The sequence below is a fragment of the Dysidea avara genome, chromosome 2, assembly GCF_963678975.1.
Source record: "Dysidea avara chromosome 2, odDysAvar1.4, whole genome shotgun sequence".
NCBI classification, from domain to species: Eukaryota; Metazoa; Porifera; class Demospongiae; order Dictyoceratida; family Dysideidae; genus Dysidea; species Dysidea avara.
In genome coordinates, this window is record NC_089273.1 from 43,829,266 (window position 1) to 43,847,084 (window position 17,819).

General features: G+C 35.5%; 1 protein-coding gene across 3 annotated transcripts; it reads right to left on the reverse strand.

Moving 5' to 3' along the window:
• Positions 1–1,369: 1,369 nt before the first annotated feature.
• Positions 1,370–16,543, reverse strand: LOC136247430 (uncharacterized). Of its 3 annotated transcripts, none has more exons than XM_066039150.1 (20): positions 16,245–16,543; positions 14,338–14,429; positions 12,181–12,258; positions 11,305–11,483; positions 9,515–9,713; positions 8,863–8,973; positions 8,562–8,797; positions 8,338–8,516; positions 8,150–8,243; positions 7,953–8,098; positions 6,433–6,622; positions 6,263–6,377; positions 6,113–6,204; positions 5,450–5,570; positions 5,246–5,380; positions 4,407–4,643; positions 3,582–3,749; positions 2,187–2,351; positions 1,998–2,053; positions 1,370–1,692 (listed from the first exon to the last, which is right to left on the reverse strand). In XM_066039150.1, exons 1-17 carry the CDS (start codon positions 16,454–16,456, stop codon positions 3,595–3,597), a joined length of 2,571 nt encoding a protein of 856 aa, XP_065895222.1. In that variant the 5' UTR covers positions 16,457–16,543; the 3' UTR covers positions 1,370–1,692; positions 1,998–2,053; positions 2,187–2,351; positions 3,582–3,594. The 3 variants fall into 3 exon arrangements, with proteins under 3 accessions (XP_065895222.1, XP_065895220.1, XP_065895219.1); XM_066039148.1 differs by having other exon boundaries at positions 12,181–12,255; positions 14,263–14,429; XM_066039147.1 differs by having other exon boundaries at positions 14,263–14,429.
• Positions 16,544–17,819: the final 1,276 nt, after the last annotated feature.

The following is a 17,819-nucleotide window of genomic DNA, read 5'->3' on the forward strand; positions in this document are numbered from 1 at the left end:
GTGACCATGTCCAGTAGGTCTCATACACAGCTAAGGTGTACTTCTCGACCTAAAAAATAAGACCACCTCATTATAACGACCATATGCATGTCAAGTAGGTCCCAAACATAGCTAAGGTGTACTTCATTACCTCATTAATAAGACCACCTCATTATAGTGACCACATCCCATACACAGCTAGGTGTACTTTATGACCTCATTAGTAAGACCACCTCATTATAGTGACCATGTCAAGTAGGTCCCAAACAAGCTAAGGTGTACTTCATGGCCTCAATAATAAGACCACCTCATTGTAGTGACCATGTAAAGTAAGTAGGCCCCAAACATAGCTAAGGTATACTTTGTGGCTACACTAGTCTCTACTTAGTAACGTTACTAATTTTGAACAAGGGTGATGATAACTGTACATGTCCTATTCAATATTGTTCAGGGGCATGCATGAAGTTAATGTAGTAAACATGTCTTAAATAGAAGCAGAATTTATATAGGGACATGATTTACATACAGTAAACAAACCTTGGTCAGATACAAATGAGAAATTATTTATATTAGCACAGAAGAAAACAATGAAGTTAATGGAAACCTTAACACTACTGTTACACTACTGCTATCAAATAAACACAATGATGAATCGACTGTCAATAAATCAATTGCAGTTCAAATCAACACTATAAAATCAAAGCACTGTGTCAAAGTGTCTTCTATGACTCTATCTCTGTGGGTCTTGGCTCACACAAGATGTATGTGGTAGAAACTATAACAGCAGTGGTTGTGGTTAAATAAACCCCAATACTTACAGCTGCTGAACTGCAAGGATACAAGTCAAAGACTTTTGGGTGAGACTCTACATTTGAAGTGAGTTCTTTGTTCCTAATGTACTTTAATTAAGGGGGTAGGCCACCATAAAGAGACAAAAGCATTGGCAGAAGACTGTTGCACAGGTGGCAGTTCAGTGCTAATGTATTGATATATGGTGTGATTTTGGTGCGTCATGATTTGGTCATGATTTGGTTTCGATTAATTTTTGTTTTACTTTGTAATTATTAATGACAATCATTGATCACTATTACCAAGAGTTCATAATATATATATTTAGGAGAGTATCCAACGCCTGTATTACCCCTTCAAAACACACTGCGTAATAATTGTGCAACATTATGTAACATATCGGAATATTTTAGTATAATTTCAGTAAACTCCAACACATGGCTTCGCCATGAAAGACTTGTTGATAGGCGTTGATATACCAAAGGGAAGACCTGCAAGCACTTCAAGGCCATTATAGCTCTTGAAGCAAGTTAACACCTTTGGTGATGATGACTATTGCGTAACATTATTACACAGTGCGTTTTGAAGGGGCAATACAGCGTTGGATACTCTCCTAAATATATATATTATGTACTCTTGCTATTACTAGCTGTCATCGCTTGCACTACTGTTGTAAGAGTCAGTGTCCACTTCAAAAGTTCCTAAATCTTCGTCTTCGGAATACTCATCCTCTTCATTGTCACCATCATCATTGTCACCATCATCATTGTTATCATCATTGTTATCATCAGCAGAATGTGTATCACTATTGAACATTTCTGTAGCTGAAGTTACATAATCTGTAGCCTGGGTCAAACTTTTAAATAGAAATGCTTTCTTTCCTTTTAAAAAGTCCAGGGCAACAGATTGGGATGAATACCGCATCTATGTATGGCAAGGCCATAAAGAAATATATTATAATAGTATGCATGTATGACGAAAGTTTGGTGAAACTCAAGCTTGGAAATTTAGCACATGAAGCAGGTTGGTAGATAAAAGTTTGGTGCATTCATAAATATTAGACAGTATAAGCTAGATAATTGGTGATCAAAGTTTGGAAAATTTCCTTTGATCTGCCAATTCTTTGATCTGCCAATTCGCCAAACTTGAGTCACTCCATACTTTATCATTTACAATATGTCATTATTATTGCAATACACATGCCCTTGTTATATATAATGCATACGTACAGTGTTTTCACCAGTATAAACAGCAGCAGTAGCACATGATAGTGTAGAATCTATGTCTAAAAAAACATGCAAGTCCATTATAAATTTAACATACGTACTAAAACAAACTATTAAGACAAAATACACATCAATGAAAATTGTTTAAGTACAATTCTATGTACACGACACATTACTGCTCATATCACTGACCTGAAATTTCTCTAGATATTGTTGAAATTACACAATCTTGGTAATAATGCAGAACTGCTTTCATTTCATTAACCAACAGCACCTTCTCTTCACGATTGCGTTGCATTTCATTATGCAATTCTGTTGCTTCTAACTTGTGCTGCATTTCAACACTGCGGCGTTTTCCTGTAAAGAAAAGTTTGTACAGTAAGGTAATGATTTCATTACACACAATGAAGAAATGTTGGTGAATTTACTTGTCAAGTGGACTGAGTGCACGTATTACTAACATCGCAGTAAAATTAGTGTAAAAAGCATACAAAGAAAGACTTTGATAGATAACATTTAGCACATTGTAGATACAACCGTTACATGTGTATCCTAAACTGTAAACACAATCACAATCTATTGTCATCACCAGTGTTGGGACAGTTACTTTGTAAAAGTAACTAGTTACATATTATTTACAACTGAACTATTTAGTTACAGTTACATATTACCCAAAAAATAAAGTAACTATAATAATATTACATATTATATTACTTTGTGTCCACAGCCTTAAGCTGTCATGTGTACAACTACCACCTTATCACGTGATATGATTTCGTTGTTGGGAAATGTGCAAATCTTGGTTATAAGTAAGAAGCTGGTGAATAAGCTTCATTCAGTAGGCTTCATTACTTCATTGTGGCTAGGCATTACTCAGTGGATTACTAACGAGATTAGTAACTTCGTTACTTGTAGTAATATTATGTAATATTAGACTCGTTACAGTAACTATATTACTTAGGCAACGCGTTACATTAGTAAGTAAAGTAACTTGAGTTATATTACCTGTTTTTATAACGTATTTCATTATATTACTTAGTTACCACAAAAGTAATAATATTACGTAACACGTTACATAAGTAACGTGTTACTTCCAACACTGGTCATCACAAGTTAATGTATGCCCCACATAGTTATCCCCGATGAGATGAGCAGAAGGTATTACTACTGGTCACCATATTCGGTTATCACAAGGCATAATTAAGACTAAATTAATGGTTAAATAGTATCCAGAAATACAATTAATCATACAAATCCAGAAAAGTTCCTTTTTCTTAAAGCTTTTAATTGAAAAATAGTGTAGCTTTACACTGTTACATTGTAAGCAAATTAATGAAATTCAAGTGCTCTAGTATATATAAATGTCAGCTTCACAGTAGGGATTGTGATATTTATTTTACAGATTTTTTATAGCGTGAACTCATGATACATACTTATTTGTAGTTTACATATGCGAACTGCATTCGCAACAATTAAGTACTTCTTGGATAGCACACATTATTTACCATAACCTGATCTTTAATGTATAAGCCATGCAGCACAATTATACTCCTAAATATATTACTTCCACTCTTCCACTTTTTATACCTGTTAAAAGAGACTAAGGAAAATCTCCATCTATCACATCACCCACACTTGTCTTCTCAAAACCTTCTACCATTTCCACTAGGCGGTTGTAATTAGTTACACATATACCAAGTTTGGCTTTTTCAGCTGAAATACTGCGGCGAAAACTTGATCGCTGCTTGCTTGAAGCTATACACACACATCAAATAAGCATTATAAAATAATGACACGAGTACTTACAGACTACTGACAAACACATTTACATACTGTCAGCTGATTTGTGTGACAGTAATCAAACTTAACTAACAATTTTACTGTTACAGAAATAAAACCCAAGTATCGAGCCCCCCTCTCCCTCCCTAACATTTCATTACTTTTAACTGTTGCCTTGGCAACACCACTGCATTTATGATTGCAAATAGCTTGTCTTCATATAGTACAAATGTGTCTTAGATTACACATAGTGACCTAGCAGCTAGCATCCCAAAACTACAATGTAAAAGTTAATAAACATCAGCATGAAATCTGGAAATACAAACTGCATGCCTTTGAATTTTAATACGTGAAATATTAGTAACATTTTATGTTGGAAATGTTGGGTGGTGAAAATAAAGAAATAGATGCTTTTTTGATTTTCTAAATACCAATTTGTTGGAAAAACTAGAGAGGAGTTTAAAGGTACATTGAGTTTGAGTTTGTTAGATACATCGATGTTACAAATCACAATTGTTACGTACGTAGGATATTGATGATGTACATATATGTATATGTATAATATGAACAAAGAAAGCAAAACACACTTAAATAGCAAGCACAAAACATCACATAGTTAACATGTAAAATTACATGCTTCATTCTGGATAATTTTAGCCTTTTTCCTTATGCTTAAAAAAATCATCTCCATTTGAGATTGCAATTTCTCAAGCTTTCCTTTCACAGCTAGAATCTTTCCATCCCTTAAACACTGTTGCCTCTGTTCTTCATTAGTGATGCAAAGCTTCTCTTCTAAAGCCTGCATTTTGGCTAGACTTTCAGCTGACCTGGAAACCAATTCGTTGACTTCTTTGTACAGATTATCACAACCTACAATTAAAATAATAAAAAATAAACAAACAAATAAAAGTTATAGCAGCTATATACATACAACGTGAATCAACTGCCTGCATTGTAGCAAGTGTATACTTCTCATTTGTGAAGCGTGTTGTGATTCATACTATGAGGACTCCTCACTACATTATTTTGTATAAAGCGATAATACTCAAATATGGTAAATGTAAATGTCAGTTTCTGTACAGGTCCTGACACTAAGTGTATAATATGATGAAAATGGCAACACATAATGCATCCTTTAAGACTCAATCATGCATCTGTATGTATGCATGAGAGTATGTATAGCTACTCCAGAAAGTGACTGCTTGCATATCTTACAGTAGAAGGTCACAAGGGAACTCTACAATAAGAAATACACTTGATTTAGTAGCTACAGTATGGTGGAGCCTCTTGCAAAGAACTCTCTAAATCAAGGAAACCTCTGTATATTAACGACAAAGTACTTTGGTTCCCACGGATTAAATTCTAAAGAGGAAAACCTCTACATTATATTTTGGTCATAGTTTGTTATAGAGAGGTTCCACTACATTCATAAATACACAGGTGATATTGTACACATGTAGGTTACAACAAACCTGTTACAATACTGTCTATGGATGTATTGCTAGCATTGTACTCCCTCAGTTGTGCAGCAACTCCAGAATTATTCCACAGCAAAAAGTACTTTTCTTTGTCATCAGTAAGATGTTGTTCTTCACTATGTAGTTCATCTATAGCACACAGGCATTTGCACAAATGTTAAGCTGCTGACCAGTGACCAACTATACTGGTGTACTAACTTCGTGCAATACGCTGTATCTGCTGTTTAAGAGAATCCAATTCATCAGTTGTTAAAGTACACCCAGTCCGTAATCTAATTTCATTTAGTTTACTCTCTAGTTTCAATAGCTTTTCTGTAGTCTGTGGAGCATTTGTACACATATAATAATTAATATTATCATCACACATGATTAAGATTATAAAGTTGTGATCTAGATATTACAGTATGCTCCTGATCAAATTTATAAAGTCATCTAGGCCGACAATGTGCTGCGGTAAATCGTTCCAGAGCTTGACTGAAGTAGGGTAGATATATTATGTAAATATGTAAGGGCCACTGCAATGCAATAGCGAGTCAGAGCTTGTGGTAGTGCATCTTATCTCACAAGTGTACCGGTTTCTCACTTAGTACATACTTTGCAGATATTAACGCATTTTCAAGTGTTGTCTAAAACACTAATACTGTATGTTACTAATGTTCATAGATAAAAGAACACATAAATGCCATGACAGCTTAGACAAAACATTCCCACAACTATTTTGTACAATAATTGATCATCACAATAAAAATATGATGTGCAAAATGTACAGCACAATAATTATTCTAACACGTGCAATAACACGTCAGAGTCTTGTCATGATACGAATATGCATACACATGCAAACTATAATAATATCATTACCTTAACTAATTTTTGCTTCAGCATTTTGGGTATTGTTCTAATTTTTCTCACATTCCAAAACACAGCTGCTTCTGTTAGAAATTCTTCCCTACCTAAAAATAATCCCTTATGATGCTATGCAGCATATAATTGTTACAATAACATGCTTACGATAAGCTAGCATATACTTAGTCAAACCCCATCTGGAAAGATAACTGAAGAGCAATTCCATATCTTCTCCGGATCCAGCTCCTGACTCATCCTGCCAACGCCCTCCCCATAAAACCTAATATGTAGCGTAAACAATTAAACACACCGACACAAAAACAATGACCACATACACTGCAGTGCCACGAATGAGCTTTTGCGTGCATTGCAGGAAGGCATGGTACTATCTCTAAAGCACCTGCAGGGGAAGGAAAATTCTGTCGAGAGGCCCATGGCCAGTACTGACAAATGACATCATGGAAGAAATAGTTTACTCCTCTGGATACAAACTCATTCATATGTAAATAATGAGTATATCCAAACCTATAAGAATTGAAATAAGTATTATATAATGCAATAATTACAGTATATCATACAGTATAGTAGTATAATATAGTAGGAATCATGCATATGCTTTCCTTTAAAGAACACAATTCCCTTGCACTGCTATCACAACAGCATTGTAGGTAGGTAATCAAGCTCGAGTATGTCACAGTGCAATTAAAGAACTGATGCCTTCAAAAAAGTATAACTTCATATACACTATATACAAGGGATCATTTTATATTTACTGCACATATCATACACTTACATTTGTCATTGCATATATATTTGTTTTTGCTTGCAATGCCAAGGTGTTGTTGATTTATGGGTAGAATAGAATGTCAAGGACTTTATGAGTTTGCAGTAACACTTCATTTATCTTGTGTGTTGTCAACACATAACTATGCAGCTAATGGATAATATTTGCAACACACCTCTAAAAATCCAAGTAAATGGATGTGTTCTAGGATCACTTAGTACATTGTTCTTCATGTTAACGGCAGTACAAATCTACAAGCAAATCAAAAAGGCTTAATAAATGAGCTGGTGGAAAGTTCTATAAAAAATATGAGAATTGAAAAACATTTAGAGGATGCATTTTGTCGTACAAGTATAACCTCTAACCTCTGGTTCTATTATTTCCTTTGATGGGGTGTTAATAACTTCCACAATGTTAGTACAGTGAAACCGGTATACTGTAGTCAGTATTGGTATATTGTAGTCAGTATGGAGCCAAAGTTTTCAGACCTTATATGAAACAGGTGGCCATATTAGACAGGTCACTTTGTAAAAAATGATTGGGGGATTTCTACAATGATCAGTTTAGACAAGTGAACGTATCATACTGTGGTCTATTTAGACAGGTTTATAGTAATAACAAAACCTAAAAAAATTGTTACAAAAAATTGACAAACACAAGGGAAAAAGCCTCTATCAAAGGGTTGTTCTATTCTAGTCAATAGGTCTATAGTCAGCAGTATATGTGACCGGATTTGCGAAAAGGGGTCTTCCACACACATCCAATTCTGTAACTTTGGGAGACCATAAGTTTGTGATCAAGTAGCATAACATTCTGAAATTTTTACCATGTATTCAGCTATGTTGGTGCTCACTTCTGACCAAATTGCAAGTCAATAGCTCTTTCCCATCTGAAGATATGAATTGTCGAAGTCAGGAAATTGGATGTGTGTGGAAGACCCCCTTTCACAAATCCGGTCACATGTATATATATTATGCAGTTATGCTACAGGTACATGTATAATGTATACTACATGTGTGTAGTAGGTATTGTACATATATGCTTGCAAATATGGGAATAGGATTCTCTTACAATTCACCCCTGAACATGTTAACAGCCTTCTGTGCTATTACATGGCGACATCCTGCAACAACCAGTCCAGTCTCATCCAGTGTTTTCATCGTTTTTGAAGATGCCTTTGCTGCTTTAAAACGACTTGTACCGCATATACCTGTTACCTAAATATGCACATAAATTGCATAGATTTATTAAGATGAATGAATATTTACATTGTCTGAATGGTATCCAACATCCTTCAGGTGACTATCAACTTCGGTATTCTTTACAATAAACGTTCCTTCATAATATGAGCTCCTCACCCCTCTAAATGCCAAATCATACATTATGAAGAGGTTTTTGATAAACAAGATATTATATGCTGCTTATATCAAAGAGTACAACAAGCACACGTGCTTACCTTGGTACCTTGGTAAACCTGTAGAGCTTTCTGTTTCCATCAACATGAATGGAGTGTTGGTTTCCATAGCAAGCTGGACAGTCTAAAATAGGATGCCTACCCAACTGGAGTAATTCCATCATACAGTAACGGTACTCTTCAAACGCTTTAATAAAAGCAGATTGATTGATGGTGGAAATCTACAAACCACATGTAAATTGCAACAGTAAAACACTCCATATTACCCTTCCATTGTGGGCTGATACTTCCTCTAGTGCACTAAGAAATCCATTCACAGATGTTCCTGGTACAAATTTCTGCACATAGTCAAATAGTTTTAGCAGCTGGCAAGAAAACAAATAATTAAAGGAACAAGCGCTGCTTGGCCAGAATCCAGAACCTATCACGTCACACAGAGAATCACCGTATGCGAATTTACAGTTCAGACATTCAGCTTTGCAGTCGTCAAGATCAAATCTTCCTATTCCAAATATTACACATCACGCACATTGATAATAGAAGCTAAAAGTGCATGCATATCATTACCTTCACTGGTAACTAGCACACGCTTCTCCACACCGGTAGCTTTATGGTATAAACTTTGCTCTGCCTTGCAGTTTGGACATCTCCAAGGTAGCTTCAAGGGCCAGAATCGTCCTACACATGTATAATATTTGATACATACAGCTGCCATACATGATACAAATGAATAGAGATGTAAGACACATGCAGAAATTCCAAGCTAATAGCATGATTCAAATGCTCAAGAGTCTTTCCAAGGCTATTGCAGGTCTGTGTGGCTTGAATACAGACAAGCCTAAGGTACGAAACTTGTTAGCCTGCAGATTCCTGATATAGACATCTCGTGGCAGTGATATTGTCATTTTGTTAGCGTAAAAATGATTGTGGTTAGAACAAACTAAAATTATCAAAGGAAGTCAAATTACCCTACTAAATTTGAAAAAAAAATTACAAACCAGCAACCTTAAAACAGGTGATTGTGACTCAACCAATTTGACTAATTGGTTAAATGTATAATCACCAAACTTTGATAAGAACCCTAAAAAACCGTCATTTAATTTAGAACCTTGATTTTCATCAACATTAACCTTCAATTAGTCAACATTTCCTGTCATAAGAAAATGCCACATATTTTGGCAACATGTAATCACGAAAATTTGTAAATGTAACATCTTACTGATGGGCTTGAGTTGCAGTGATTGTGGATCGATGGCAGTTGTTGGTGACATGGGAATAAAGCATCTTCCTGTCCATGCTTCCCTATCGTGAAGTGGTAAGTTATTATGTATATTCTCGTCACATAGAGTACAGATCAGCACTGATGGGGTGCAATGGTGACATCGAATAAAAGCTTCTCTTCCACATAATGCACATTCCTAATAGAGAACATATCAAGTAACTATTGTAGGAGTAGGTTTCATTAAAAATAAATAAAATGCATATCTGGAAATGGTTGTATGTGTAACTTGTATGATATTAACATTTTAAAGTGGCCAGTACTGAAGGTCTGACAACAATTTGTGCTGCAACCTTAGGAACAGACAATACAAATACCTTGATACTAAGGTAAAACAGAAAAGGGCAAAAGGGGCTACCCAATCATGAATGTCTGATAAGGTGCCATGCTTAGCGTCCTGCAGAAGGGATGGATTTTCTTCCTTGAAACCTACAGTACTGTAAGTACTTGTGGTTGTTAACACATTTGCTCCTTGATGCATTGGAAATCTTTTAATTATAGTCCACTTTTACCATCATGAATAAACCTTTTATTCAATTTACCATAGAGATGGGATGACATATCAATATATTGCTGTATCGCAATATGCAAGAGAGTGATACACATGTTGATACAAATTTTATTATAGTTGATTGCAGAATTATTGTAAATTCTGTAAACATTCCATGGGCTACAAACCTATTTGTAGAGACGCTGGAGCAGCTGGACTGAAGAAAAAAATAACTGTGGTTCAATTTCTGTTAAATCCATAGCAACATTAACTTACTAGGGGACTTATGGAAATCTCACGGTATCGCATAATTTTTCAATAATTCTGTAATCGATTGTATATTGATATATTGTATATCACAATATATTGAGAGTATCGACACATACAGTAGCCATGTTGGCATAAAATTTTGAATTTTTGAAATGCAGGTGCCACTTTACAGCCACGTTAGCATTGCCATATTTTGTGTGTCTTTCAGTTAAGAAAATTTGACATGTAATCATTGCATTGTGATATCGCAATGTATCATTGTATCGTGATATATGTATCAAATACTTTTGAATCTTGTATCGTCTCATCCCTAGTTTACCCTTATAAACATTTAAGTTCTTCAAGAGTTTCTGCATTACAGTAAGTATACTTAAACGGTTAAGCTTACTGTGCTCTAGATAAATTGTTGCACTAATAATATAATTGAAACACTAATAAAAATCTGTGCCTGATTGTTTTGTCAACCACACACTATCAATGCTAGCTGAACTATGTCTGGTAGACTCATAATTTATGTACATACTGCATAGTGCTTAAAACAATGCTCATGCAGATAACTGACATTTTATTTCAAACCAAACTTAGTGGTCGTCTGAGTATGCTCCATTTTGGTCGGACATACGTACTAATCCTTGTCTTATCATACTTTAATTTTACTTAGAAAATTTACTCAGACAAAAATGCATATCACATTAATTTCAACAATGCTTCACAGTTTTTTTTATGTTTGATGTCTGAGCAATTTCAAATCTCTTATACAACATAGCTTTGTTCAAGCACAATCTCCCAGCATTTTTTTTTGCTACTTAGTCGACTGACTGCATGCGTAAAATATGAATATATAAATTTGTAAACCTGACGCATTAAACCCATTTATCTGAGTCTTATACAAGCTCTGAATAATAAGTTACGTTGTACGTGTACTCAAATACTACAGGTAGATTTATCCTATTTAATTCTTTAGACTCACATTGATAACAGAAATGGCTTCATTCGCCAATACGTGCTCGAATATCTGTTGCCTAATTATCTTCCAACTATCTTCCCTTCTCTCCATACGTTGATGCCAATCTGATACTCTGGCTGATGACTGTCCTGACCTCAGCTCTTGCGAAATGTCATCATATAGTTGACTCAATCCTTCATTATCTGCAGTATTGCACATTATGGTGAAAAGGACTCTTGGACTATATCAACATGCACCTTTGCAATAAAGCTACGCATGTTTCCATATCACACAAACAAGAAAATCTCACAAAGTGACATTTCATAGAATCCAATGCAATGAATAGCACATGTACCAATCTCATGTAAGAAAGCCTGACTGTATTATAGTGGTACAAAGCAAGACCATTGCATGGGCAAGGTCAAAAAGGAAGTGTGCAGTACTGTATTTCCATAACGTACAGTTAAAAACCATTCAGCTAAACTTGCTTACCACTTCGTGAAATTACTATACTTGCTATTATTCACATGACACAACAAATTAAAAACCTTGATCAATAGTTAGCCAACTAAACAGACAGAATACAGAATTCCTCTAAATATTACCTATCAAGAGTGATATACTACAGAACCACAACTCCAAATGTCTATAGTATCTACACTTAGTGACCACAAACCACACCATCCACATTGTAAGCTTGCTGAACGCTCAATTAATACAACCAAATTTTTATTTGCATAATTTCATGAAAGGCTGCACCTACAAAACAGTTCATTATTTATTGAGCCTACAAGCTATATATTGTGCAATTTCTGATAATAAATGATAAAAGGAAAGGTGACAGCAGAAAAAATGCATACACAAAATTAATCATGGAACACAAAACAAATAGTATTGTACCTTGTACAGCTCCATCTTCATGTTGGTATGTCTCATGATCTTCAGAATTGCTTTGCAGTGCATGGGTTGGTATCACTGCTACACATATGTACATAAAACCATACAGATGGTACATATATTATACGAGCATATAGCAGTATCTGTAAAGCTGCTAAGATAATGCTGTGCAGTATTTTGTTTTTTAGTAGTGTCTGTGCTGTATATAATGCTGCATGTACAGAATACATGTACACTAGGAACGACTATTTGACTACTAGGTCAAGTCAAACCACATCATACTGCGGTGTTGTTAGAGTCAGTGTTAATTTCATGCTATGCCCAGCAATTGGTGAGAAATAAAATGAAGAAGTACACTAACAATTGACAAGTGCACATCAGTGTTGAAACTGGGTTGGCTCACACTGGTCACATTTTATCTGAGTCATCTGGGTCAGACCTGGTTTATTAAATATCCAGGTTTGACCTCACATGTGACACAAATTAATATGGAAGTGTAGGAACACATCGTACTTTGCATCTTAGCTTCTTTAGTGAGCCTCGCCCTTTTACAGGAATTTTGTGGAACTATATGTAAACATACATGAAGCCACACCCACTTATCAGTATGTCCAATGCACTCTGTAAGTATGCACAAATTCAGCTCCATTTACATTAATTGAGCCATGCCCACTAACTGACTGTGGTATGATTATAACATATGGAAATCCATGCATATGCTTATCAGTGCAAAATTTACAAGGAGTCAAGCCTACTATTGAGTGTTTCTGCATGAATTATGATTGGGATAGCATACAATCCAGGCCAGTGGATCATCCGAGTCAGCAGTTATAGTGAGCCAGTTTCAACGCTGATGCACATTATATAGTGCTACATTGCACACTTCTGCTACTAACACATCTAACATATATAGTGCTGCTATGCTGCACACATATCATTGCTAGAAGCATATAACCTTAAAACAAATATTTTATATATTGTTTTATGGACTAAACTAACACACGTACAAGACAAATAAGTTAGAGCGAACTAAGAACATGGTCAGTATTTATAAGAAATATAATTCAACTATTCTATACTTGCAATTAATTTCCCAACACATCTACAACTACAGAATAATACATTATTTGCAATGTAGCATGCCTACACTAGATATACTAGTTGAATATTGTATAAATTTGAAAAGTGAAGTAGGATTCCTGCGAAAAGCAGTGAAACAAGATAATTATATGAATGATGAAAACTATTACAACATACTTATGTGGGAAAATCCCTACTTTGGCATATTACCACCATTTGTTTACCACTAAAGTAGTGATTTTCCCAGATAGGTATGTTGTAATAGCTATAATCCAGATAGCCATTTATTGCTTTTACAGTGCAAGTGAATGCTCGCCATGCTTTGAAGGAGTGGGAGGCTGTGCTAACTGTGATCGTTTTAAAGCGTGGTGGAATTTGCAGTGGGCATGGCAACTTAGAAAAATAATAATCATAATCTCAGTCTGATAGGTTGATCAGCGCAGCACCACTTCTTACTGTACCAGTAGTGGCTAAACGCTTAAAACAGTTTGTGACTTCTAAATACACTCCACTAAGAAGGTGTCAATATGGAAAATTAGCACATCGGTATGGTTTCCTTGCTTGAAGAAGAACAAGATGACTGTGTAATTAAAGATGAAAAGAAAAGCAAAGTGCAGATTGTTGGAATCAGAAAAGGCACATGCCAGCCTTGAGTTTTTATTCTAGAAAGAAATGATGGCAGTACGCTGTTTTGTTAGGCCTCTAGCCTTGTGACCCTGTTTAGGTAGGCTGGCAGGCAGACAATTTTAGTATTTTTAAAAATTCAGTATTCGGCTTCCTGTAATTGTTTACTTGCTTTTAACACTTGATTTGATGCTAGATGCACTAAGACTTTTCCGTAAATGTGATTTTCATCGTGCATGATATTTCTAAGTTGGTTTTTGACAGCACTTTTTGTGGGCATGTGCCACTTTTTGGGGATATCTTACTTACACAGTACTACCATGCAAATGCATAGGATTTAATGCACTCCTGGGTGTAAATGGTGTATTATTGTTATCTCACCGTCACTATTATTGCTGGGACAATTGAAAGTCTTGCAATGACAAACATTATGTGTTTTCCTCAACATAGACCCACCACAGTATGTGTACTGCCTTCCATATGACTGTTTGGGTAGTCGACTTGGTGTTTTTTTCTTGCTAGAGCTTTCCAGCTGTAAATCAAGGTCTCTAGAGCAAAAACCAAAATTCAAAACATTTAAATGTGATTATGCAAATAAGTTTATCTAGTTCAACCAATGAACATGTCACAATAAAGTATACTTTCAATAGTATCTTGACATATAAGCTGCAATAAATTTGACTATACCACTGTGTCCAACTTAACAAGTAGTGGTACTATATGCAGCAGATGCCAAACTGTATACATGATTTTTACAAATCACTAGCTGACCCATTGAAAACCAAGCTTAATAGGAATTATAAATTCAACAAAAATAATAATAGTCCCTGAAACTTGATCTTCAAACAACTTGTGTAAGCTACAATAAATCTACACGATGCCACATCAAGCAATGACATAACCAGTATACACTGTTACAAACTTTTGTATACCAGCTACCACGCACAGAAGTAATAGCTACATATCAACAATTACTTATCACCCTACAAACACAACACTGGCATGTCTACATCTAAACTTGACCCGCTGAGGGAAAATCCGACTTGTTTGCACATTTCTAAAACTTCATTTTAATTGATTCTTTGTTATCTAGGGTTGAAAACTAATGTGCTGTGATTTGTATGGTAAATGCTTTTGGAGTTATAGCAATAGAAAGCTGGAAAAGCAAAATAATTGATTTGTACAGTGACTATGGAGAAAATAAATTACAGGCGCCTCATAACTCATGAAGGAAATGAGCTACGGAATTGCGATTTGTCTCATTGCGCTCATCATGAACTAGGAAATTCACCAAGGTACAGTGTTATGACTACAGCTTGTACTGTATATCATTCCATGTTTTTGAAGTTGAAGGCTGTTCAACCTTAAAAACAGGGACACACAAGTTATATTTTTACAATAACATACGTAAACAAACTTCAATAACTCATGTTTGCTTTATAGTACAGAAACAAAACAAAGATTTTCTTACTAGCCACGGAAAGGTAAATCCAATGGCATATCAGTTATAACAATTCTGTTATTGCTTTACTGTTTATTGAAGCAATTAAAACCTACATAACATTATTTATGTTTTACCCAATTTATTCCAATTCTAGTAACAAAATTATGCTAACAAATTGGGTTTTCACTCAGCGGGTCACAAATAGTATGCATGATGTTTAGCTTAAGCCAAGTAAACTTGATTACTTGTTTCTCATCCACAAAATACGGGATTTAGATGCGGGCGGGAAGTTCTTTCTGTTATTCCCTATTAAAGAAATGTTCTAAAGCACAACAAAAACAAGCTAATTGTTACTATGTGGGTTATAGCCACAGCCTTCTTAGCTAAATATTTACATATCATTGCATTGGTTGAGCTGCAAGAGACGTTCCTGAACCAGCTTTTTCAGCATTAAAATACGTGTGCACATGACTGATATTAGCAATAATAAAATTAGAGGCAGTGGGATAAAAGGTGATGCGGGCAGGAATGAAAAACAATTAATCAAGTTTGTCTGGCCTTATGGGAAGCAGACCTCACGGTCATGTTGCCCAAGAAAATCATGGTGCTACAGTAAAATAATAAATTAAGTGTGACCTCCTAACTTAAATTTATCATATCGAAGGGATTACTTCATTCAAAATTGCACAAAACGTGTTCAGCATAATTATGTAGCATAATCATGGTAAAGGAGTCTAGTACCATGCATGAATCTAGAGGTATCCTAAGTTGATTTTAACATTGTTCAGAGTGTGACAGTCATTGCATAAATTATCAGTTATTTAGGTATGGTAAATAGTAAGCAACAATTATCCACGTATCTAGGTAATACTAAAATATACGAAAATATACGTCAAGTTATTTTAGCGTTGATGCGTACCTCATTACTTCATCAGCCGATTTTCTTTTCTTGTGACACCTAGTTTGTTGAGGCAGGTCGAAATCCATAGGTGTAGCAGCTATAGCCAAGAATTCGCAATGGGCACACGTGCTAACAACCACCCATAGAAGATCCGCGTATTTAGTAAAACAGTGAGGTGTCAGTATAATGATGTAGTATACTACTCCAGAAAATATAGAACATCCTTCCATAATTCCCGCCCCATAACTTTAGAACAATATTCCAAAATCACGGGGTTTTGTAGTTTAGAACATCCTTCTAAATGTTCGTATGATATTAGGTTGGTTTAGTCCATCATTCCGTTCCGTTCCGTTCCGTAGAATAGTCCCCACCTACCAAACCCGCCATTTCCAAACTAAACCATTAGACTAGCAGGCGAGTTAGTTACAAGTTAATCTAAAGAGGGTCGAGTTTTTCATTACGCACTCTGCTAGCTAATACAGTTGACCACTAAGATAAACCCAAAGCTATGTAGCTACAGCACTCACCTCTTAGCTATAATACCTGGGTAGCTTCAGTTGTAAAGTTATTATTGTTATTATTATTTAATTTTGCTGTGAAACTTCACAAACAGAAGAATATACACAGATATAATAATAAATAATGTTAGCTATTGATTGCAAAATAATAGTTACGTAGCAGAGATTTGAATATGTCAGTGTTTTCCGCTTCAAAGATGTAGCGAGGTAGTACGTTCCATTGCCTTGATGTTGATGGTATAAAGGAGTATTTGTAGGTGTCAGTGTTACAAAATGGTTCGATGAGTCTGAACATATGGCATGATCTGGTCTGTAGCTGGTACTGTGATGTCTGTAGATGAAACTCAGGTATGTATTCAGGTGGTAAATAGACATTTTGTTTAAGAATGTTGTATAGCATAGTTAAGGAGAGCTGTTCTCTTCGAGACTGTAGTGATTCCCACTTAAGTTCGTTAACCATCTGTGTTACACTAGCATGATAGGAGTATATACCTTTGACATATCGTGCAGCACGCCTCTGAACTTTTTCTATAGCGATCTTGTCAGTTGTTAAATGAGGGTTCCAGACTGTAGTTGCATATTCAAGTTTAGGGCGTACTAGGCTAAGGTAGGCTCTCTCTCTAAGGTGAATAGATGATGTCCTCAAGTTACGCTTTAGTAGACCAAGCATCTGATTTGCTTTGGAGGTGATAGATTGGATATGTAGGTGCCACTTCAAATCACTCTGAATAATGATGCCTAAATATTTGTAATGTTCAACAGGTGAGAGGAAATGATTGTGTAGTCTGTAGGGAGTAATGATTTTATTTCTTCTAGGATGTAAAACAGTCATGGTAAAGCACTTTGATACATTTAGTCTCATCAGCCATCTCTGCTGCCATTCTTGTAACGCACATAAATCTTCTTGTAATCTCTCAGCATCTTCAGGGGTACGGATAGCCCTATATATTATACAGTCATCAGCAAAAAGTTTAATAGAACTATGTAAAATGGATTCCGGTAGATCATTGATATAGATGGAGAAAAGAGTAGGGCCAAGGACTGTGCCTTGAGGGACACCAGACAGTACTGGGCA